This window comes from Notolepis coatsorum, assembly GCF_963971535.1.
Source record: "Notolepis coatsorum genome assembly, chromosome: 11".
Lineage (NCBI taxonomy): Eukaryota > Metazoa > Chordata > Actinopteri > Aulopiformes > Paralepididae > Notolepis > Notolepis coatsorum.
The window spans coordinates 94,033,589-94,050,974 of NC_140175.1; the positions used below are offsets into that span (position 1 = coordinate 94,033,589).

Here is a 17,386-nt window from a genome sequence, read left to right on the forward strand (position 1 = left end):
TGTTGTCCCAATTACAATTTTATGGATCAATCTGGTTTCATTTCCACATTCATATTGATACATTATTATTTACACCCCTAGTGTGACATATGCCTCCCATTATGTTCATTATGGTTTACATTTAGAATTGAATCAAAGCTTAAAAGGAACACGCCAACATTATGGGAAATGCGCTTACCGCCTTCTCCAGTCAGACAAGATACCAATTTCCTGTGTTCAGTAGAAAGCTATCTGACTGCAAGCTAGCCTAGCACAAATTAAAGGAAGCGGATACGGATCAGCTAGCCTAGCTTAAAATTCTTAACTCCACACTCCCAAGTTTACTAATGAACAAGGAAATAAATGACACGTTTTTAAATAATACTCTATTTATTTCGTTTTAAAATAGTTTCCTTTTTGTTCTACAGACATAATTTCAATGAAGTCAGGGACTCGCAGAAGCAACAAAATATCAACACTCATTTCTGTTAATTTAAAATACTGACAGTAAAATAAATGAAAATAACAGAACAATAGTTAAATTACTGGTATGATAATATCTGAGTTGAGGTTAAAGATGTAACAAAACATGGTATGTGCAACCATTTGCTGCCCTAGTTTCTTACAGAAAAGCAAACCACTATCCCTAAAGGCATGAGCAATGTCTTTCTTAACCGACATTTAATAATAATCATGAGGAACTAGAGAAAAGGGGATCAGCTTTGCATGCGAGAAAGGTCTGAGAAAAAGAAAAAAAAGTCATTACAGTGTTAGCTGCTTACAGTGGAGAGAAAACTGGCCAATTGGAAACACAAAATGTCAATATAAATCTAGAGTTCAAAATAGTCATCATGTCACATTTCACAACGTTTGCTGAGAATTGTTGGATAAACGTTCAAATCATAACCCTATCTAGACTGAAGATAAAATTCTGTTTCAAAAGACATACAGCCGAGAACAAAATGCATACGTGCAAAGGAAGGGGGACAAAAATGTTGTGGAAAAGCGCTAATATCTCAAGTCTCCAAAAAGATTTGTCATTCGTCGACAATAGTTCCATTTTGTCCTTTGGTTCAGTTACTTCCGTATTTAGGGCTTTTCCCTTTCTGTGAGCGAAACGTTACAATGGACCTATCTCAAACCCCGCCCCCTTTTCTCAAGCCTCCAACCGCGACCGCCGCTCGCCTCGGACAGACAGGGAAGCAGCGGTCTCGATTTGGAGGGGGGGGGGGGGGGGAGAGGGCGGGTTTTCAGATAGGTAATCCTCACGTGAAGGATTGTGAAGAGGGAAACACTGGGAACCGTGCCATAAAACAGAGCTCAAGTGGTAGTAAGACGGTGTGTAAAATTGGATCATTGATAATAAAAACGAAATAAAATAAAACTAAGAGGCTTGGCTGCAGTCTCACCGGGTTTGCAGCAGTACTGCATAAAAGGACATAAAGACGACCACATGGGAAAGAGACCTCTCCCTGAGGATCAAGGTAAGAACAGTTCATATACATTAAATGTCTCTCTCTACCACCAAGCCCCAGCAAATGGGCACAAGCTCACTTTAACTCAATATCTATAAACTAAAATTCACATCTATTATTAAAATATCTCTTTTAGAGAAAGCTAAATCTGCCAAGTTTTTTTTTCATCCTTTTTCTTTTTACAATAAAATAGGCTATACATGATTCTCAAAGAAAATAGTGCACATTCCAAGGCATTCGGGCCGTGTTTTCGCTTTGCAATGTTCAAATGGAAGATACATTTGTTTTACGTTTGTCATAAAGGGTCCCCGGAGGTTCAGAGAAGCGTGGCCGTTGTTCATACAGAGAGGATAGAGACCAGGCGTGTACAGTCGGCTCCGCGGGGGGGAGGGTCACACAGTCATTGATTACCATGACGCCCGTTCTGGACTTTCTCCGTAGCAAAGACATTTGCTAAGACAGAACCATTGCCGTACTGATTTGTATTGTGTGTGTGTACGTGTAGTTCTCCGAGTTGCACTTCGACCAGTGTTTTTTTTTCTTCCCCCCTGTCGTCTTTAAGAGGAAAATTTAAATGCATCTTTTTGACACCAACTGAAAGAAAATTAAATAATAATTTTAAGATTAATCAACAAACATGTACACTTCCATGACTGCACCAAAAAAGCACAGCACTATATGCTAGGCACTGTATAATAAACCAGAGTTATCAATGCAATCTGAATTATGCGTGTGGAGCCAGTGGTGAGACTTTGAAAAAGAATAAAGAGAGAAAACAACCCTTGTTGACCTCAGACTACTGTGACGGGTCAGCTGTCTATATGGTCTTATTGTACAACAGGAAAGTGTAGCAGCTGCCGTCCCGCCTTGACCGCCGCCGGTAGAAAAGAACGCCCGGGTTGGAGAACACCACGCGGTCCAGGTCTGTAGTGAAGCAGGTCGACGGCAGCCGCGTTGTTAGCCGACGATACCGACCTACTCCGCCCTCGAGCAGCGACTTGGGAGTCTTACTATACAGCTAGCAAGCGTACAAACACAGTGCCTACCTACACACAGGCCCCACAGGGAGTATGAGGTACTAAATGGGGGGGGGGGGGGGGGGGGGAGGAGGAGGGGGGTATTGCTATAATTTACTGCAGAATTCCTGTCAGGTTTCCACCTGCACGTGTTAAGTGCTTTGCTATTTTATAGCAACTACGTCCATTATTTAATTTGTTAAAAAAATAAAATGATAATAATCACAATCTGGGAATCACTTCAGTAGAATGGCTTTGATATACGGTACACAAGGTCGTTGGACTGTAGGTTAAAAACAAACAGCACTCTGGAACAGGAGAAGTCCATGAGTAGGTACAGGTGAGCTCTGCCACAAGGGGGTGGAGGAGGAGGAGGGGTGAAGAAAGGATGATGGAGGTGCGCGGGGGGGGGGGTGTCTTCAGTGCACGAGTTGCTCAGAGTAGGTATTTGTGTCTGGTGTCCTCGTCCAGGGTGAGGTCCACCACCTCAGGCGGGGACACCCAGTTGGGCTGAGGGGAAACGGAAGTCCAGAGCTGGGACTGCCTTGTGCTGTTGTACTGCTCCACTGAGTTTGGCTTCCAGGACGACAAGCTCTGGATCACACCTCCACGAGGATGGGCACATCTGGATTTAAATTAAATGTAACAAATTATTTATCTTTATCGTGAAAATACCTCCGACAAACACAATTGATAAAAGTCATGGGACTAGAGCTGCCACTGACAATTCATTTATCGATTCATCTGTGCATCTAAAAACAATACATTTTCACCCCAAAAAAATATATACTAAAAACTAGACAATTGAAAATGTTCAAAGTTCACTTGCATTTACTTTTAACCATCTGTAGTGTGGTAGTGAAAGGGTTAAACCCTTTGTCGTGCGGCAGTGAAATGGTTAACCATCTGTAGTGTGGTAGTGAAAGTGTTAACCCTTTGGCGTGTGGTAGTGAAAGGGTTAACCCTTTGTCATGTGGCAGTGAAAGGGTTAACCTTCTGTAGTGTGGTAGTGAAAGGGTTAACCTTCTGTTAAATCGTCTTTTAGAGCATTATTATTTTTTTGTATTTTATTTTATTATTATTTTTTAAACAAACACAAACAAACATGACAACACACGATAAGATATACAAGCATTCGTTGTCAGAGCACATCCAATGAAATCACATTTTAGTTAATTGTCTTATATAAGATATACCCCTAATACCTGTTATCTAAAAACCTACACACATATGCTCCAGCTCGACCCCCCCCCCTCCCGGACCCCACCTTGGGTAGTACCTCCATTATCCCTCGCACCTAACCAGACACTACCATTATAAGCTAGCTTTTATTCTCTCCACCACTTCGGACTTTAGAGCATTATTATTATATTTTTTTTTACACAAATGTTACTGCCTCTGAATGAAATTAGTTTAATTTAACTGCCAGCAACTAAATATTTCAAAGCACCGACGCAATCATTTCCCATCAATATCCCCCCCCCCCCCCCCCCGCTATGATGCCTGAATTTCCCCAAGGGGATCAATAAAGGAATATCTCATCTCATCTTATCCAGTTGATTAAACCGTGACACCCTAAAACATTGAAACAACTGAAACTGTAGGAGTCATTCCGTAGCCATTTGTTTTAAACCCTTTCAATGGCACACTACCAAATGGTTAACACTTTCACTACCACACTACAGAAGGTTAACCCTTTCACTGCCACACTACAACCATCTGTAGTGTGGTAGTGAAAGGGTTAACCTCCTGTAGTGTGGTAGTGAGAGGGTTAAACACCAACCACCGTCAGGGATGACGTTTGTGTCCCCAGTCGCCCCCTCTGGGGGGGGGGGGGGCAATCTTTACCGTGTGTTCTCCTGCACCCCCACAATCTCCACCTCGCTGTCTGAGGAGGCGATGTGGATCTGGCCCTTGTGCTGCTGGGTAGGTTCCCTGTGGGACAGCTCTGCCTCCATGTGGCCTGAAAACACAACAACACAGGCGGGTCAGGCGCGGCTCCAGGGAGAGTCCTGGGGGCGGTGGAGTGCCTCGCTGACAAGACAAGACAGCGACTGAACCCAGCGACGCCGACACACACACCAGACAAAAACAATGACGAGACAAATTACACTCATCTCTTTTTTCTTTCTCCCCCGTCTAAATTAGATGGGATGGGACTTTTCGGACAAAACATAAAACGGCTGATTCCTTGGATTACATTCATTTATTTTTGTATTTTTTAAAGAAATGGAATCAAACCGTAAGGACTTTCTCAGGTTTTTACTAAAAAAACACAACAGTAGCATTGTGGGTGGAAGGGTATGAGACATTAGTACTTCAAAAACATGTCGTGCTGAGACTCATAAGGATGACAACTCTTGTAAATAGCCCCGCCCACCCCCCAGTTTCCACTACCGTGAAAACCCATGCCTCTATAAAAAAAATGTCTTGTTGACAAGTCTCAGAAGAGTGGACATTTCTTTTTTAGTTGGATACACGTGTAACTGACCTGCGATCAGAGCTCTTATACACCCAGAGTGAGCTCCCTTGATATCCTGGTCTCTGTGTGTTTTTAGCTCATGCTTTATCACCGAGGCCCGGACTGTCTCCACACTCACACACTCCTGGTTAGAATCAGATTCTGAAATATCATAGTGACCCACTACCGGAGGCCCGTCTGCAGAAAACAGAGAAAACACTTCATTATTCAAACCGTGCCGGTGGAGCACTAGGACTGTTGCCTGAACAGAGCTGCCGTACTTCCTTCAAGGCTTCCTGTGCTATTTCACAAGGCAACCCAGCCTATCTGCAAAAGTCTACTCTACACTAACAATGTTATAATAAATTATGTTGACAAAGGCTACGACGATTGCTAAATAATGTTAGACTATTCCATTCAATAGTGCCAGTCTGCAAAACACAAAACGCTTAACATGACAAAATAAAACTACATTACAGTACATTCTGACCGGGTGCAAAGCATTCCTCTCTGGGCCCATGTATGTTAGGAGGAGGCCTACATGCCGTCAGTTCAGCCCAGCGTTTCATATTTAGGTAAGAATCAAAAGTTCATGATCAGGCTTGCAGGTTGAATGGTGCGTGTGTGTGGTATGCAATGAACTGAGAAACCAGCAATCGTCTCAGGTTTCTATTTAATGCTTTTGAAATAACAGCCATTCACAAAAAAAGAAGAAAAGAAAACTACAGCAAGATGCAATCGTTACAAAAAGAAAATGGTTCAGAAGTCATCTTATTCTGTGAATGCAATAAAGGCAAAAAACAATACAGAAAAGGCCTGTTTGACCCATTATTAACCATGTGCATGTTGACGTTTCTAATGTTGACCTATGAGGCTTAACTCTGCCTGACACTTTGCAAAACAGAACAGAATCTCTGGTAGAGTCACATAGACAACAGAATATCTGGTAGAGTAACAGACAACAGAATCTCTGGTAGAATAACATGGGGAACAGAATCTCTAGTTGAATAACATGTGGAACAGAATCTGTGGTAGTGGAGTAACATGGGGAACAGAATCTCTGGTAGTAGAGTAACACAGGGAACAGAATCTCTGGTAGAGTAACACAGGGAACAGAATCTCTGGTAGTAGAGTGACAGGGAACAGCATCTCTGGTAGTAGAGTGACAGGGAACAGAATATCTGGTAGTAGAGTAACACAGGGAACAGAATCTCTGGTAGTAGAGTGACAGGGAACAGAATCTCTGGTAGTAGAGTGACAGGGAACAGAATCTCTGGTAGTAGAGTAACACAGGGAACAGATCTCTGGTAGTAGAGTAACGCATGGAACAGAATCTCTGGTAGTAGAGTAACACAGGGAACAGAATCTCTGGTAGTAGAGTAACGCATGGAACAGAATAACTGGTAGTAGAGTAACATGGGGAACAGAATAACTGGTAGTAGAGTGACAGGGGGAACAGAATCTCTGGTAGTAGAGTGACAGGGAACAGAATATCTGGTAGTAGAGTGACAGGGGGAACAGAATCTCTGGTAGTAGAGTGACAGGGAACAGAATCTCTGGTAGAGCCATATGAAATCAGTTTTATTTTTTTCCAAATTCCATTAAATTTTTTTCCCAAATTCCGTTTTAATATTTCAAAATTCTGTATTTTGCTTTGTACACGCATTTTACCATCAGAAATAGTGTCTAATAAGTGGGAATGAATAAATGTCCACAATTTAATAAGATATAACAGTCCATTTAATAGGGCTGTCTTAAATACTTCGAAGCTTCGTTCGATGGGCATGGGATTCGAATATGAAAATAAAGTTAGATTATATAAAAAATAAAGATATTTCTTTTTATTTTTGTGCAAAATCAACTCTGCCTCTCTTTGTTAACTACAACAATGCTGTTTGTTATTTAAGATGAGGTCGGACTCGGTACTGACAGATGTGTTCATTGTGCTGCTTTTATAAAGCCTAAAATAACGGCTTACAATATTTCATGAAAGCAAAGTGTTTTGTTTGTCTAAGATTTTAAAAGGTTTAAACTTTACAGCACTGACAACGTTGAACAAAGTGCTGTACAAGTCCCACAACATTAAAAAAAAAATAATAATAATAATTTTTTTTATTTATTTTTTATTTACAGTATTCCATTTTTATTGCTCAATTCCGCGATTCCGTCCGCGATTCCGTGAACGCGGATTTCATATGGCTCTAATCTCTGGTAGTAGAGTGACAGGGAACAGAATCTCTGGTAGTAGAGTAACACATAGAACAGAATAACTGGTAGTAGAGTAACGTGGGGGAACAGAATCTCTGGTAGTAGAGTGACAGGGAACAGAATCTCTGGTAGTAGAGTAACAGGGAACAGAATAACTGGTAGTAGAGTAACGTGGGGGAACAGAATCTCTGGTAGTAGAGTGACAGGGAACAGAATCTCTGGTAGTAGAGTAACAGGGAACAGAATAACTGGTAGTAGGGTGACATGGGGAACAGAATAACTGGTAGTAGAGTAACAGGGTGAACAGAATCTCTGGTAGTAGAGTGACAGGGGGAACAGAATCTCTGGTAGTAGAGTGACAGGCGGAACAGAATCTCTGGTAGTAGAGTGACAGGGGGAACAGAATCTCTGGTAGTAGAGTAACAGGGAACAGAATCTCTGGTAGTAGAGTAACAGGGAACAGAATCTCTGGTAGTAGAGTGACATGGGGAACAGAATCTCTGGTAGTAGAGTGACAGGGGGAACAGAATCTCTGGTAGTAGAGTAACAGGGAACAGAATCTCTGGTAGTAGAGTGACAGGGGGAACAGAATCTCTGGTAGTAGAGTGACAGGGGGAACAGAATCTCTGGTAGTAGCGTAACAGGGAACAGAATCTCTGGTAGTAGAGTAACAGGGGGAACAGAATCTCTGGTAGTAGAGTAACAGGGAACAGAATCTCTGGTAGTAGAGTAACGTGGGGGAACAGAATCTCTGGTAGTAGAGTAACGTGGGGGAACAGAATCTCTGGTAGTAGAGTAACGTGGGGGAACAGAATCTCTGGTAGTAGAGTAACGTGGGGGAACAGAATCTCCAGTAGAGTAACATAGGGTGCATGCTTGGAGTTATCTTTGTTCTACCCTGTCAGAGGAGTCTGTGGCAGTGACATACCTCCAGCCAGACGCATGCCTGAGCGAGGGTCATCTGGACAGTATGTACTATGGGACAGCAGCAGTGCCGTATGTGGAGTCAAGTGAGAGAGCAATGCAAGGGCATCAGTGTATTACCAGGAAAACCAAGCACGTCCCAATGTAATGCCTGGATAATATAGGTTTAAAAAAGAAAGGGACTAATATAAACCAAGATAATCTCTTTGGTAAACATTGAGCTGTCCTTTAGTGGATTGTATTTAAAATGCGCCGTTTGTGATTGTGTAACAAGGCCCTCTTTTAGTTAAGTAGACAATCCTGTTGCCATAACACATGTTTAACAATCTCAATTTAAAGCAAACCAGGCACCATTATATCCTTTTAAATCCTAAAGGCCCAAAGTTACTGTGTGCCAATAAAAAACCGAAGCAGTATTTAATCTTTAAAAAACAGAAGCATGTCGGACAATATAATCTAACTATACTACAAAATGTCCCGTGAGCAAAGCTTTACCTTGCACACATGCCGCTACTGAAAACTAATTTGGCAAAAGCACATTCTTGATACAAATTTACACAAGCCCATAAAATATATTCACATGCAGACAATATGACACAGTCAGTTGATCCGATTGTATAGGATGGACAATCATAGGCCTATACACACACACACACGCAAACTGCAACACTTTTGACTGTCCTCACGAAATGAATAAGAACAGGCCTGGGATTCCTTCGGGCCGCATCCTGGGTGGTTAGGTAGTGTTTTGGAGGCGTCAGGTCCGTGGCACGATGGCCCATCCATGTTGTCTGTAGAAAGAGCTGAAGGAGGAGGATCACTTCCTCCCCAGAGAGAGACCAGTGTCTGAACCAGAGAGAAGGCCACGTTGTCCCCCGGATCAGTCAAGTCTGATGGATTTGGAAATCGGTAAACTCTTGACATGCGCCATATAATAAACACAGCACCGCTGTGCTACACTTTCAGTTTGACACCCTGGGGTTTCAGTTTGAAGTCAAAACTGGTGAAATAGGCAGCGTTTTTATTGAAGCACGAGCCAGGCTCGCCGACAGACCGGTGCTGGAGAACTTAGGAATGCAGATTTGAGGCTCTGAATATATTGCAGCTAATACCCACCAGACTACAGGCTATTGCATGCCGTGCTTCATTGGCGCGTGACTCACTACTACTGGTCTATTGAACCCGTCACTCGGCTCTCGCTTGTTTCATTCTGTACAAAAGGCCGGCAGCAACGTAAAAAAAATGTCAAACATTTAGGAGAATTAAAAGACAAAACCTAATTTACCTACCTTCACATGTTCTTAGTTCTAAATCAAAAGAAAAACAAATGCTGGATATAGTGTGGCTTGGCGTATATTGCGTTAACAATATTAGGAGGCGTATCACTTTCTTTTACGTTGTTAGTGAAGCTTTGCCACCAAAATAATGACTATTAAAAAGAGAGTTGAGGAGTCCTTAACTAAATATAAACAAAGTGCAGGCCTAGTTCAGGGGATAGTCGTCTTAATGTATTGCCTTAAACTTGGCTTCGAGTAAACAAATGGGATTCCCTATCTCCATGTACCTCCATATTCCCAGCATGAGTTCAGTATGACAAGGCACATGCTATGAAGCAGCAGCCCCCCTACCCATAAGTGTAGTGGCGGCTGACCGGTGCTGTAATGCACATTCTGTTGGAACAATACGTGAAAACTGTGTCTATGTGGGTGTGTGTAATAATGTAATGTGTGTGAGCTGGTAAACAAGAACACTCTGGGAATAGGCCATACAGCAAACAAGACAATGAGAGTCCTGACTCAAGTCTTTTGAGATATGCCTCATGTCCACAAGACGTCACAGATGCTAATCGGGTCTCTGGATTAGAAAGAAGTCATTGGTTTCGGAAACCAAAAAACGGGGTGAGTTGAAAACATTATCCATAACGTCAGATCTCACAGTGATTCAGTGCCAGCAGTGCCCTGGTCTCGGGTCCTGCAGAGCGAAGGGACATCTTTCAGCTCAGTTAACTCAGACCCAGTCGCAGTGGGACAATTTCAACTGTTCTCACATATCACTTTGTAAATAAGCACAGCCATGCTTTCTGCATCAACCGGGTCTATATCAGACCCCAGATGACGGTATAAGACAGTGACTGTGAGAAGCAGTTCAGGAGGTCAGTTCAGGAGGGTTACAGCACAACCACTAAACATTCAAGAGACCAGGGTCGGGACCGTCCATGTTTCCATTTTGAGTGACCACTTCAGGTAGGCTGTTGTTGTTATTGTTTACAGGGGCGGGGGCGAGGCTGGCGTTCTCCCTGGCCAACATGTACGCCGCCATGGTCTCCGCCGACTCGGAGGACGGCAGGAAGGAGCTGGGCGGGGAGTGGCGCGCCCCCCGGCGGCGGCGGCGGTCCTGGGCGTCGCTCGAGTGCTTGGACGAGTCGTCGTCGTCGTCCGAGTCGAGGCGGGTCAGCTTCTCCATCCAGACGCGGAAGCGCTCCTCGGTCTGCCGCTGCATGGCGGCGAAGCGCGTCATGGCTTCTTCCAGAACACTGCCGAGGCTGTTCCTGTCCCACGCGCCAACGCCGTCCAGCGGCCCCCCGTGAGTCTGGGCGCCCACTCTGGATCCCTCCGCTGAGCGCCTGAAGCCGCTGCCAGCTTTAAAGACATTGAGGCCAAGCCGTGAGAAAACACAGTAGCACTTTGCATGTTTTTGGTGGTGGACTTTCTTTTTTAAGAGAGAAAATGACAACTTAAAAAAAAAAAAAAAAAAAAATTGTTACGTGCAGATCGACTCTCATGCTGATGGAAGGACTATGTCATGCAGTTGTCGGGTCTTGTGTGCGGAATGCGGTGATGGTTGATAACGTGATGTCAAAAAACAAAAAGATACCTGGGCCGTCTCGTGATTGATTAAGTTGTTGTGGTTTGCACTTTGCAGGATGTTAAGTGGTGAGACTTTGAAGTTGAACACAACCAAAACGACGCCGATGAAGTATAAACTCAAAACATAGAAGGCAAACGAAATTGGTAGGCCATATGATTTCGGCTAATAACTACCCAATTTAATAAAGAATATGAGGCGTGACCTGAAACACACCAACAACAGTGCCCCCCTGTGTCATTGAGCAAAACAATGACTAGCCTAAATCTCAAACCCACGAGAGCCGGGTTCACCCCTGAGGTGAAACATTAAGTGGTGGTCGTGGCCTAAATCTTAATCTTCCTCTCGTACAAAAACCATTAACTAGGTCCTAAATTCCCACATCAGATGGCAAATGCGTAGTAGGTTATTCTCGGAAACAAGGAAATCATAGTAAAAAAAAAAAAAAACTCAAATCTAACAAATGAATCAAATAACAGCAACAGACGGCAGGCTAGTAAGTAACTGGAATCCTTCCCGGCAGCACAGCTAAAGCCAAGACCTCAGCTCACCCAAGAGATGTCCACAATTACCAGGAAATATCAAGTTGCCCGGGAGACAGGCATTGGGCGGTGCGTGAGCAAGACACAAAGACAAGACAACACTCATTCCGTCTGCTAGCACTCTTCACCGTTAACAGCTTTCTTGGCAGAGTTTAGTTTACAGTAGCCTATTAATATACCCCCAAGTGCAATAACTTGTACACTCATTTAAGAGGAAATGCTTAGGCGAAGTTTGCCACCGCTCTCAATCAAAGCTGAATATGCACAACGCCTCTTCGATGTAGGTAAACAGGTGTCACTGGTGTCCCATTATTATGTTGAATCATTTGCTTAATCGCTACTAGTCAAAACAAGCCCTTAGCAAAATGGCTGCCAATCGCTGCACAACCACTGCTTTGGAGCAGGCGAAAGGAACTACATACATCCAAGAGGACCTGAAGAATATGCAGAAACCACTGTTGTCTTGGACAGGAGATCTGTGGCCCAGGTGACACGGCATAACAAAAGGAGGTTAAGGGAGCGCTATTGGGAGTCCTTGAGAAAAGAGCACTCACTGAATCCAGCTTCTCTAAAATCACACCAGAGTTTTTGGTTCTGAGAAATCGGCATCAGCCTTCCGTTAGCATTTTGTTAGTAATTCCGGTGAAAGTTAATGGATTATAAAACACAATTACTCTCAAAAGTAAAATAAAGGTAATTTTGAACAGTTCTATTACTTAATTCTTACTGCCACTGGTATATTTGTACTACAGCTTTGGAATTATATTATACAACGGCTTGAGCAATTTGGGGAGAAATGGTTAAGAAAAGCCAATGGGAGGCTGATAATCGTTTGTCAGCATCAAATCCTCTGGTGTGAAAAGAGGGGGACTGTTTGTTAGGGATAAAAAAAAAAAGACCTCTAACCCCGCCCTCTTTGCTAGATCCTCCAATCACAACTGCTGCTTCGCTAGGACAGGATATAAAAACCGATAATTTTCATTCATTTCATGATCTCCAGATGATTCTTTGGGACTGTAATCTGAAGAACAAGGTGAAACTGGAATGTATCGTATGGTTTGGGTTTCTCTAGAAATAACTAGACACTCATCAGCCAAACGTATCCACTGCTAATGTTAAACGAATGGGAGTTGCATGCTGAACGACTTGTTGCATCTTGGCTAAATCAGCAATACCAACTGAGTGGAAATTACCCCGGAACTGCGCGAGCTGCTGCGCCAAAAGAAGTATAACGGGGCTCTATGGAGAAACAATGGCACTTCCCCTGACTAAAAGTAGTTTCAAAAGAAAACGGCTGGATGTCATTTTGCCAAATGAGCATGGCTGTGAGTCGTTCACCTTTTACATATCTAGCTTTGTCATAGATCGATTGCTAGCTAGCATAGCATGGATAACAAATGCAAATATATTGTAGTCTGCCCCGTTGTTCTGACCAGGATTACGTTCATTTCTGCCTCAGGTCCGCGCATGGCATATTTTGTCATGACGTCGGCGGCGAACAGGTCTATTCATCAGTTGAGTGTTACGTTTAGGAATTCTTAGTGAAGCCAATACATTTCATCACCGGTTCCTTGACTACTCTCACAACAAATCCCCCCCCCCCCCAAATCCATTACCATTAGGCTAAATCCTAGTATGGTTATAATAAGCCTGAATTCTCTGCTGAAACACGTGGATCTTCATTACAGTAGAACAGTGACACAGGCTTGGAAGGCAAGAGTGATATGACACAATGAGAACATACAGCGCAGGCCGATACTCTATTTACAGTAAACGCTGGGGATAAAAATGGCTCACTCACGGCAGCGCAGAACTAGGCAACAGGGACTGGGCTACAGCAAGAACACCGTAACTTATTTATGACATTCAGTAGGTTAGAAAAAGGAAAAAAAGGCCCGGTACTAAAAAATTTCCACAACATGCAAACAATGAGACAAAAGCTGAAACGGAACACTCACAACTACAAAGTGCCTTTGCCCGTCTACATGTAAATGTCCCAAAGGCACTGGTGAATGGAGACTAATGAGAGTGAGAACATAATTCAAAAAACAGGTGAGGGGATAAGCAAACATAAACCAAGCAGTGTCTCTTATTGATTTGACATTAAAACAGGGGGCAATTTCCTACATTATGGGCTACTGCCACTGGTATGTAAATGTGCAACAAATTGATTTCAGTTACCTGAAAACCTTATGTAGGCTTCTTCTTCTAAAGTCTGTTCTGAATCTGATAGCAAATTATCTTTGAGAAATGTGTACTAGACCTACCACAGGTTGCCATTACTCCCCTCGAATTACATGGGGATTTGTCTAGGAGAGTGACAGCTGCCACCGTCACCCGGGCCAGCTGCCGTGTAGCTAGCAGAGATGCACCGATCCACTTTTTTCAGTTCCGATACGGATATTTTAATTTGGATATTATGTGCCAATACCGATATCAAACCGATACTGACACTAAAGCCAATTTTTCTTGAATAATAATTATATTATCATCATCATCATCTGTAAGGTTAAGTGAGGCTGTAATAAACACACAGCACTTCTTATTAAAAGAGTGAAAGATATCCTAAAAATGCATTACATTTAAATGTATTCCAAAGCGATTTATTTTAACTGTAGGTTAAGTATGCTTCAAATACAAACTGGTAGCAATAGATCGCCAGTGTTGAGTATGGCTGGATTAGCCTATTTACTCCTGGTAGTAATAAACCTCCATAGTGTCGAGTATGGCTGGATTAGCCTACTTACTCCTGGTAGGCTGGTAGTAATAAGCCTCCATAGTGTTGAGTATGGCTGGATTAGCCTACTTACTCCTGGTAGTAATAAGCCTCCATAGTGTCGAGTATGGCTGGATTAGCCTACTTACTCCTGGTAGGCTGGTAGTAATAAGCCTCCATAGTGTTGAGTATGGCTGGATTAGCCTACTTACTCCTGGTAGTAATAAGCCTCCATAGTGTTGAGTATGGCTGGATTAGCCTACTTACTCCTGGTAGTAATAAGCCTCCATAGTGTTGAGTATGGCTGGATTAGCCTACTTACTCCTGGTAGTAATAAGCCTCCATAGTGTTGAGTATGGCTGGATTAGCCTATTTACTCCTCGTAGTAATAGGCCTCCATAGTGCTGAGTAAAACTGGATTAGCCTACTTACTAGTGGAAGCCTTAAATCATTATAAAAAGTCGAATAAAGATATAACCTTTATATATATATTCTCTGACTTTATTGCACTTTTAAACTTTTTTGTTCACGGTAAACTTTGACTTGATGACCATTATTTTGAACATATTTAACCGGAAGTCCAACCATTCTGCTGCTTGCTTTGCTTGACGCTGAGGCATGAGCCATTCCTAAGTGGATAGGATAAGCTTTCCCTTTTCTCGAGATTGCCTATTAATTTGTCTCAATTCTCCCGATTATCGTAATTGTGGGACAACAGTCTGTGGCACAGAAGGATCCGTTATTTAGTTACTTTGGAAAAAGGAACGATATGTTTTAATGCCACTACAGGCATGTACTTGGAGAGAGCTGGCTTACAGCTCTGCATTTCAACGAGAGAACACGCATAACTCCCGGCGAGAGAAGTGGCCGTGATATACGGTATTATATTAAAAAAAAACTTGTATATTTGCAAGTAGCACTACCTCAAAAAATGGGTTGCACTCTTGAAAGCCTGCATATGAAATCTGGATCTGTAACGTGGATCGGTGATGTCAGACCAATATATCCTATGTGTGAATTACATCAAAATCAGAACCCGATACCGATATAGGATCGGACCGGACCCATCTCTAGTTGTAAGCGTGTGTTGTGGACAGTAGCGGTTACCCGGGTTGTCTGTGTTGATTGTCTTGCTGCCTCCTGAGGTCTCGTCGTCCTCGTCGTCAGAGGAGCTGGTGCTGGAGTCGCAGGTGAGCTCACTGTCGCTCGTGCTGCTGTCCTGCAACAGGTTGTACTTCTTCCGCGCCGCTGCCTCCCGTTTCTGCCTCAGCAGACGCATGCGTTCCTTGTGCTTCTGGCTGCGGTGACCTTTCACTTTAGCCAGTTTGCCGTTGGTCTGTTTCTCGGGGCCCCCCGCCGGAGCCGCGGTCGGCTGGCAGCGGTTTTTCTTCGCCGCCATCGCGTTGGCGGGCATCTCGCTTTCCGAACGCGACCGCCGAGACTTCCTCCCCCCCGTCGCCACCGCCGACGTTTGTCCTCCTATCGCCTGGCCCGGATCGGCCTCCATGTGGCCTTCTTCACCACCTCCTCCTCCTCCTCCCCGAGAGGCAGCCCTTTCTTCCCCTGAGGAGAGAGTGTCTGAGTCAGCCAGGTGGCCGCTGGACGAAGGAGAGAGCATGCAGGGGTTCGAGGAATCACTTTCGTAGACGTGACCGGAGACGGGCTTGTCTTTGTCGCTCCCCGTGGAGGCATGCTGGGACTCCGGGGAGTCCCTGCGAAGCTCCTTCATCAGGCAAGGCATGGAGAGGAGGCCCGGCTCGCCCTCCGTCTGCAGGGGGCTGTCGGCCTCCTTCTCCCCTGGTGAGCTGGTAGTGGTGGTGGTCTCTGTTTTCAGGGGCTCCTCTTGCTCTCCCTTCACAGAAGCATGGGCTGACTCTGCATCAACAGGGCACTCCGGGAGGCTCTCAGCATCGACAAACTCATCAGTCTTCTCTGAGTCAGCCATCTTCATGCCAGTTGAGCGCAGAGCCCCAAGGTCCAGCTATCATGGACCGATGTGCCTGGACAGGCCTTGACCTGGCAGGAGAGAGGAACACACAATTTATTCATGCTGATTTGATGAAAGCTTCTTTAGGCACCCACCCATTTTTCATTACAAGAAATAGGCAAACTGCACATTAAGTTGGGATTGGGTTACTTCCTGTACGTCACCATATCTTTCTGCAGCTTACACCTACACCCACCCAATAATAGAACAAGGTTGTTGTTTGTTTGCTTATGCCCATTTGTATGTCTGACACTCAAGTCGTGCAAAACACCTTCTTGAGCCATGATTATGTTCATCTCAGAACAGGTGTAAGAAGCTAGACAGGGCTTCATCTATAATGTATGAAGTTGGGTTGTGCAGCAAGCGAAAGAGGCTAAGATGAATTAGCATTAGAGTAGCTAGTCAGACACTGTTTTCGCTGCGTAGTGAGGCTGTGCTAAGTGCTAACTCGTAGAGAACAAACGCTTCTTCTCACAGTTGGCAAGAAGAAGCAACAACCAACAAGTCATGGAGAATGTGCCAAGTATGATAGTATTTCAAAACTGGAAACAGTATTTTCCTATTACGAGGCGAAACGAGCAGCAGGCTAATGTCAGCTCCTCGGAAACACTCGGTAACTTAGCTGGAGCTAAGCGGCTAAGTAGCGAACATTACAGGAACTTACCAGGATGTTGGCTATACACTTTCCCCGGCGGCGGCAGACCTTTTTGACATCTTCAGTAATTCGTAGTCTTTTAATAATAAAACGCCCACAAGCAACGCAGCCTAAACAGCTCTACTACACTTCTTCTGTACAACTTGTAAAAAAAATAAACCCCGGCGCACTGCATTCGCGCCTCTGCAAGCCTGGCTAGCTTGCGAGCTAACTGTTAGCTACTTATTTTAAAATGTCTCCATCAGCCGTTGTTCACAAAAAGTACCTGCGCCACTTCCGTGCAACGCAGGACAGTTCTCAAAAGCGACCGCCCCCTATGGGTGGATTGCAGACAGGGTGCTGCTGCAGGCAAAAGCCAGTTACTGTTCATTCAGACCTCCTAATACTACAGTTTACTTTTCACTCTTACTCATAGTATATAATCAGATTCAAATATAATATAACAAATAGGGCATACAGACCCTCATCTGCGCCTTTGTTTATTTTCTCATATTCAGATAACATTTTATTGCCTATATTTATGTCGTTCCTACTATAACCCAGCCCATACCTGTACCT

The 17,386-nt window shown here is 43.9% G+C and overlaps 1 protein-coding gene across 2 annotated transcripts; it reads right to left on the reverse strand.

Moving 5' to 3' along the window:
• Positions 1-366: 366 nt before the first annotated feature.
• Positions 367-17,069, reverse strand: ark2n (arkadia (rnf111) N-terminal like PKA signaling regulator 2n). Of its 2 annotated transcripts, XM_084325115.1 has the most exons (5): positions 16,838-17,069; positions 15,294-16,202; positions 4,962-5,129; positions 4,319-4,433; positions 367-3,095 (listed from the first exon to the last, which is right to left on the reverse strand). In XM_084325115.1, the coding sequence occupies exons 2-5, from the start codon at positions 16,135-16,137 to the stop codon at positions 2,906-2,908; spliced, it is 1,317 nt and encodes a 438-aa protein (XP_084181241.1). In that variant the 5' UTR covers positions 16,138-16,202; positions 16,838-17,069; the 3' UTR covers positions 367-2,905. The 2 variants fall into 2 exon arrangements, with proteins under 2 accessions (XP_084181241.1, XP_084181242.1); XM_084325116.1 differs by lacking the exon at positions 4,962-5,129.
• Positions 17,070-17,386: the final 317 nt, after the last annotated feature.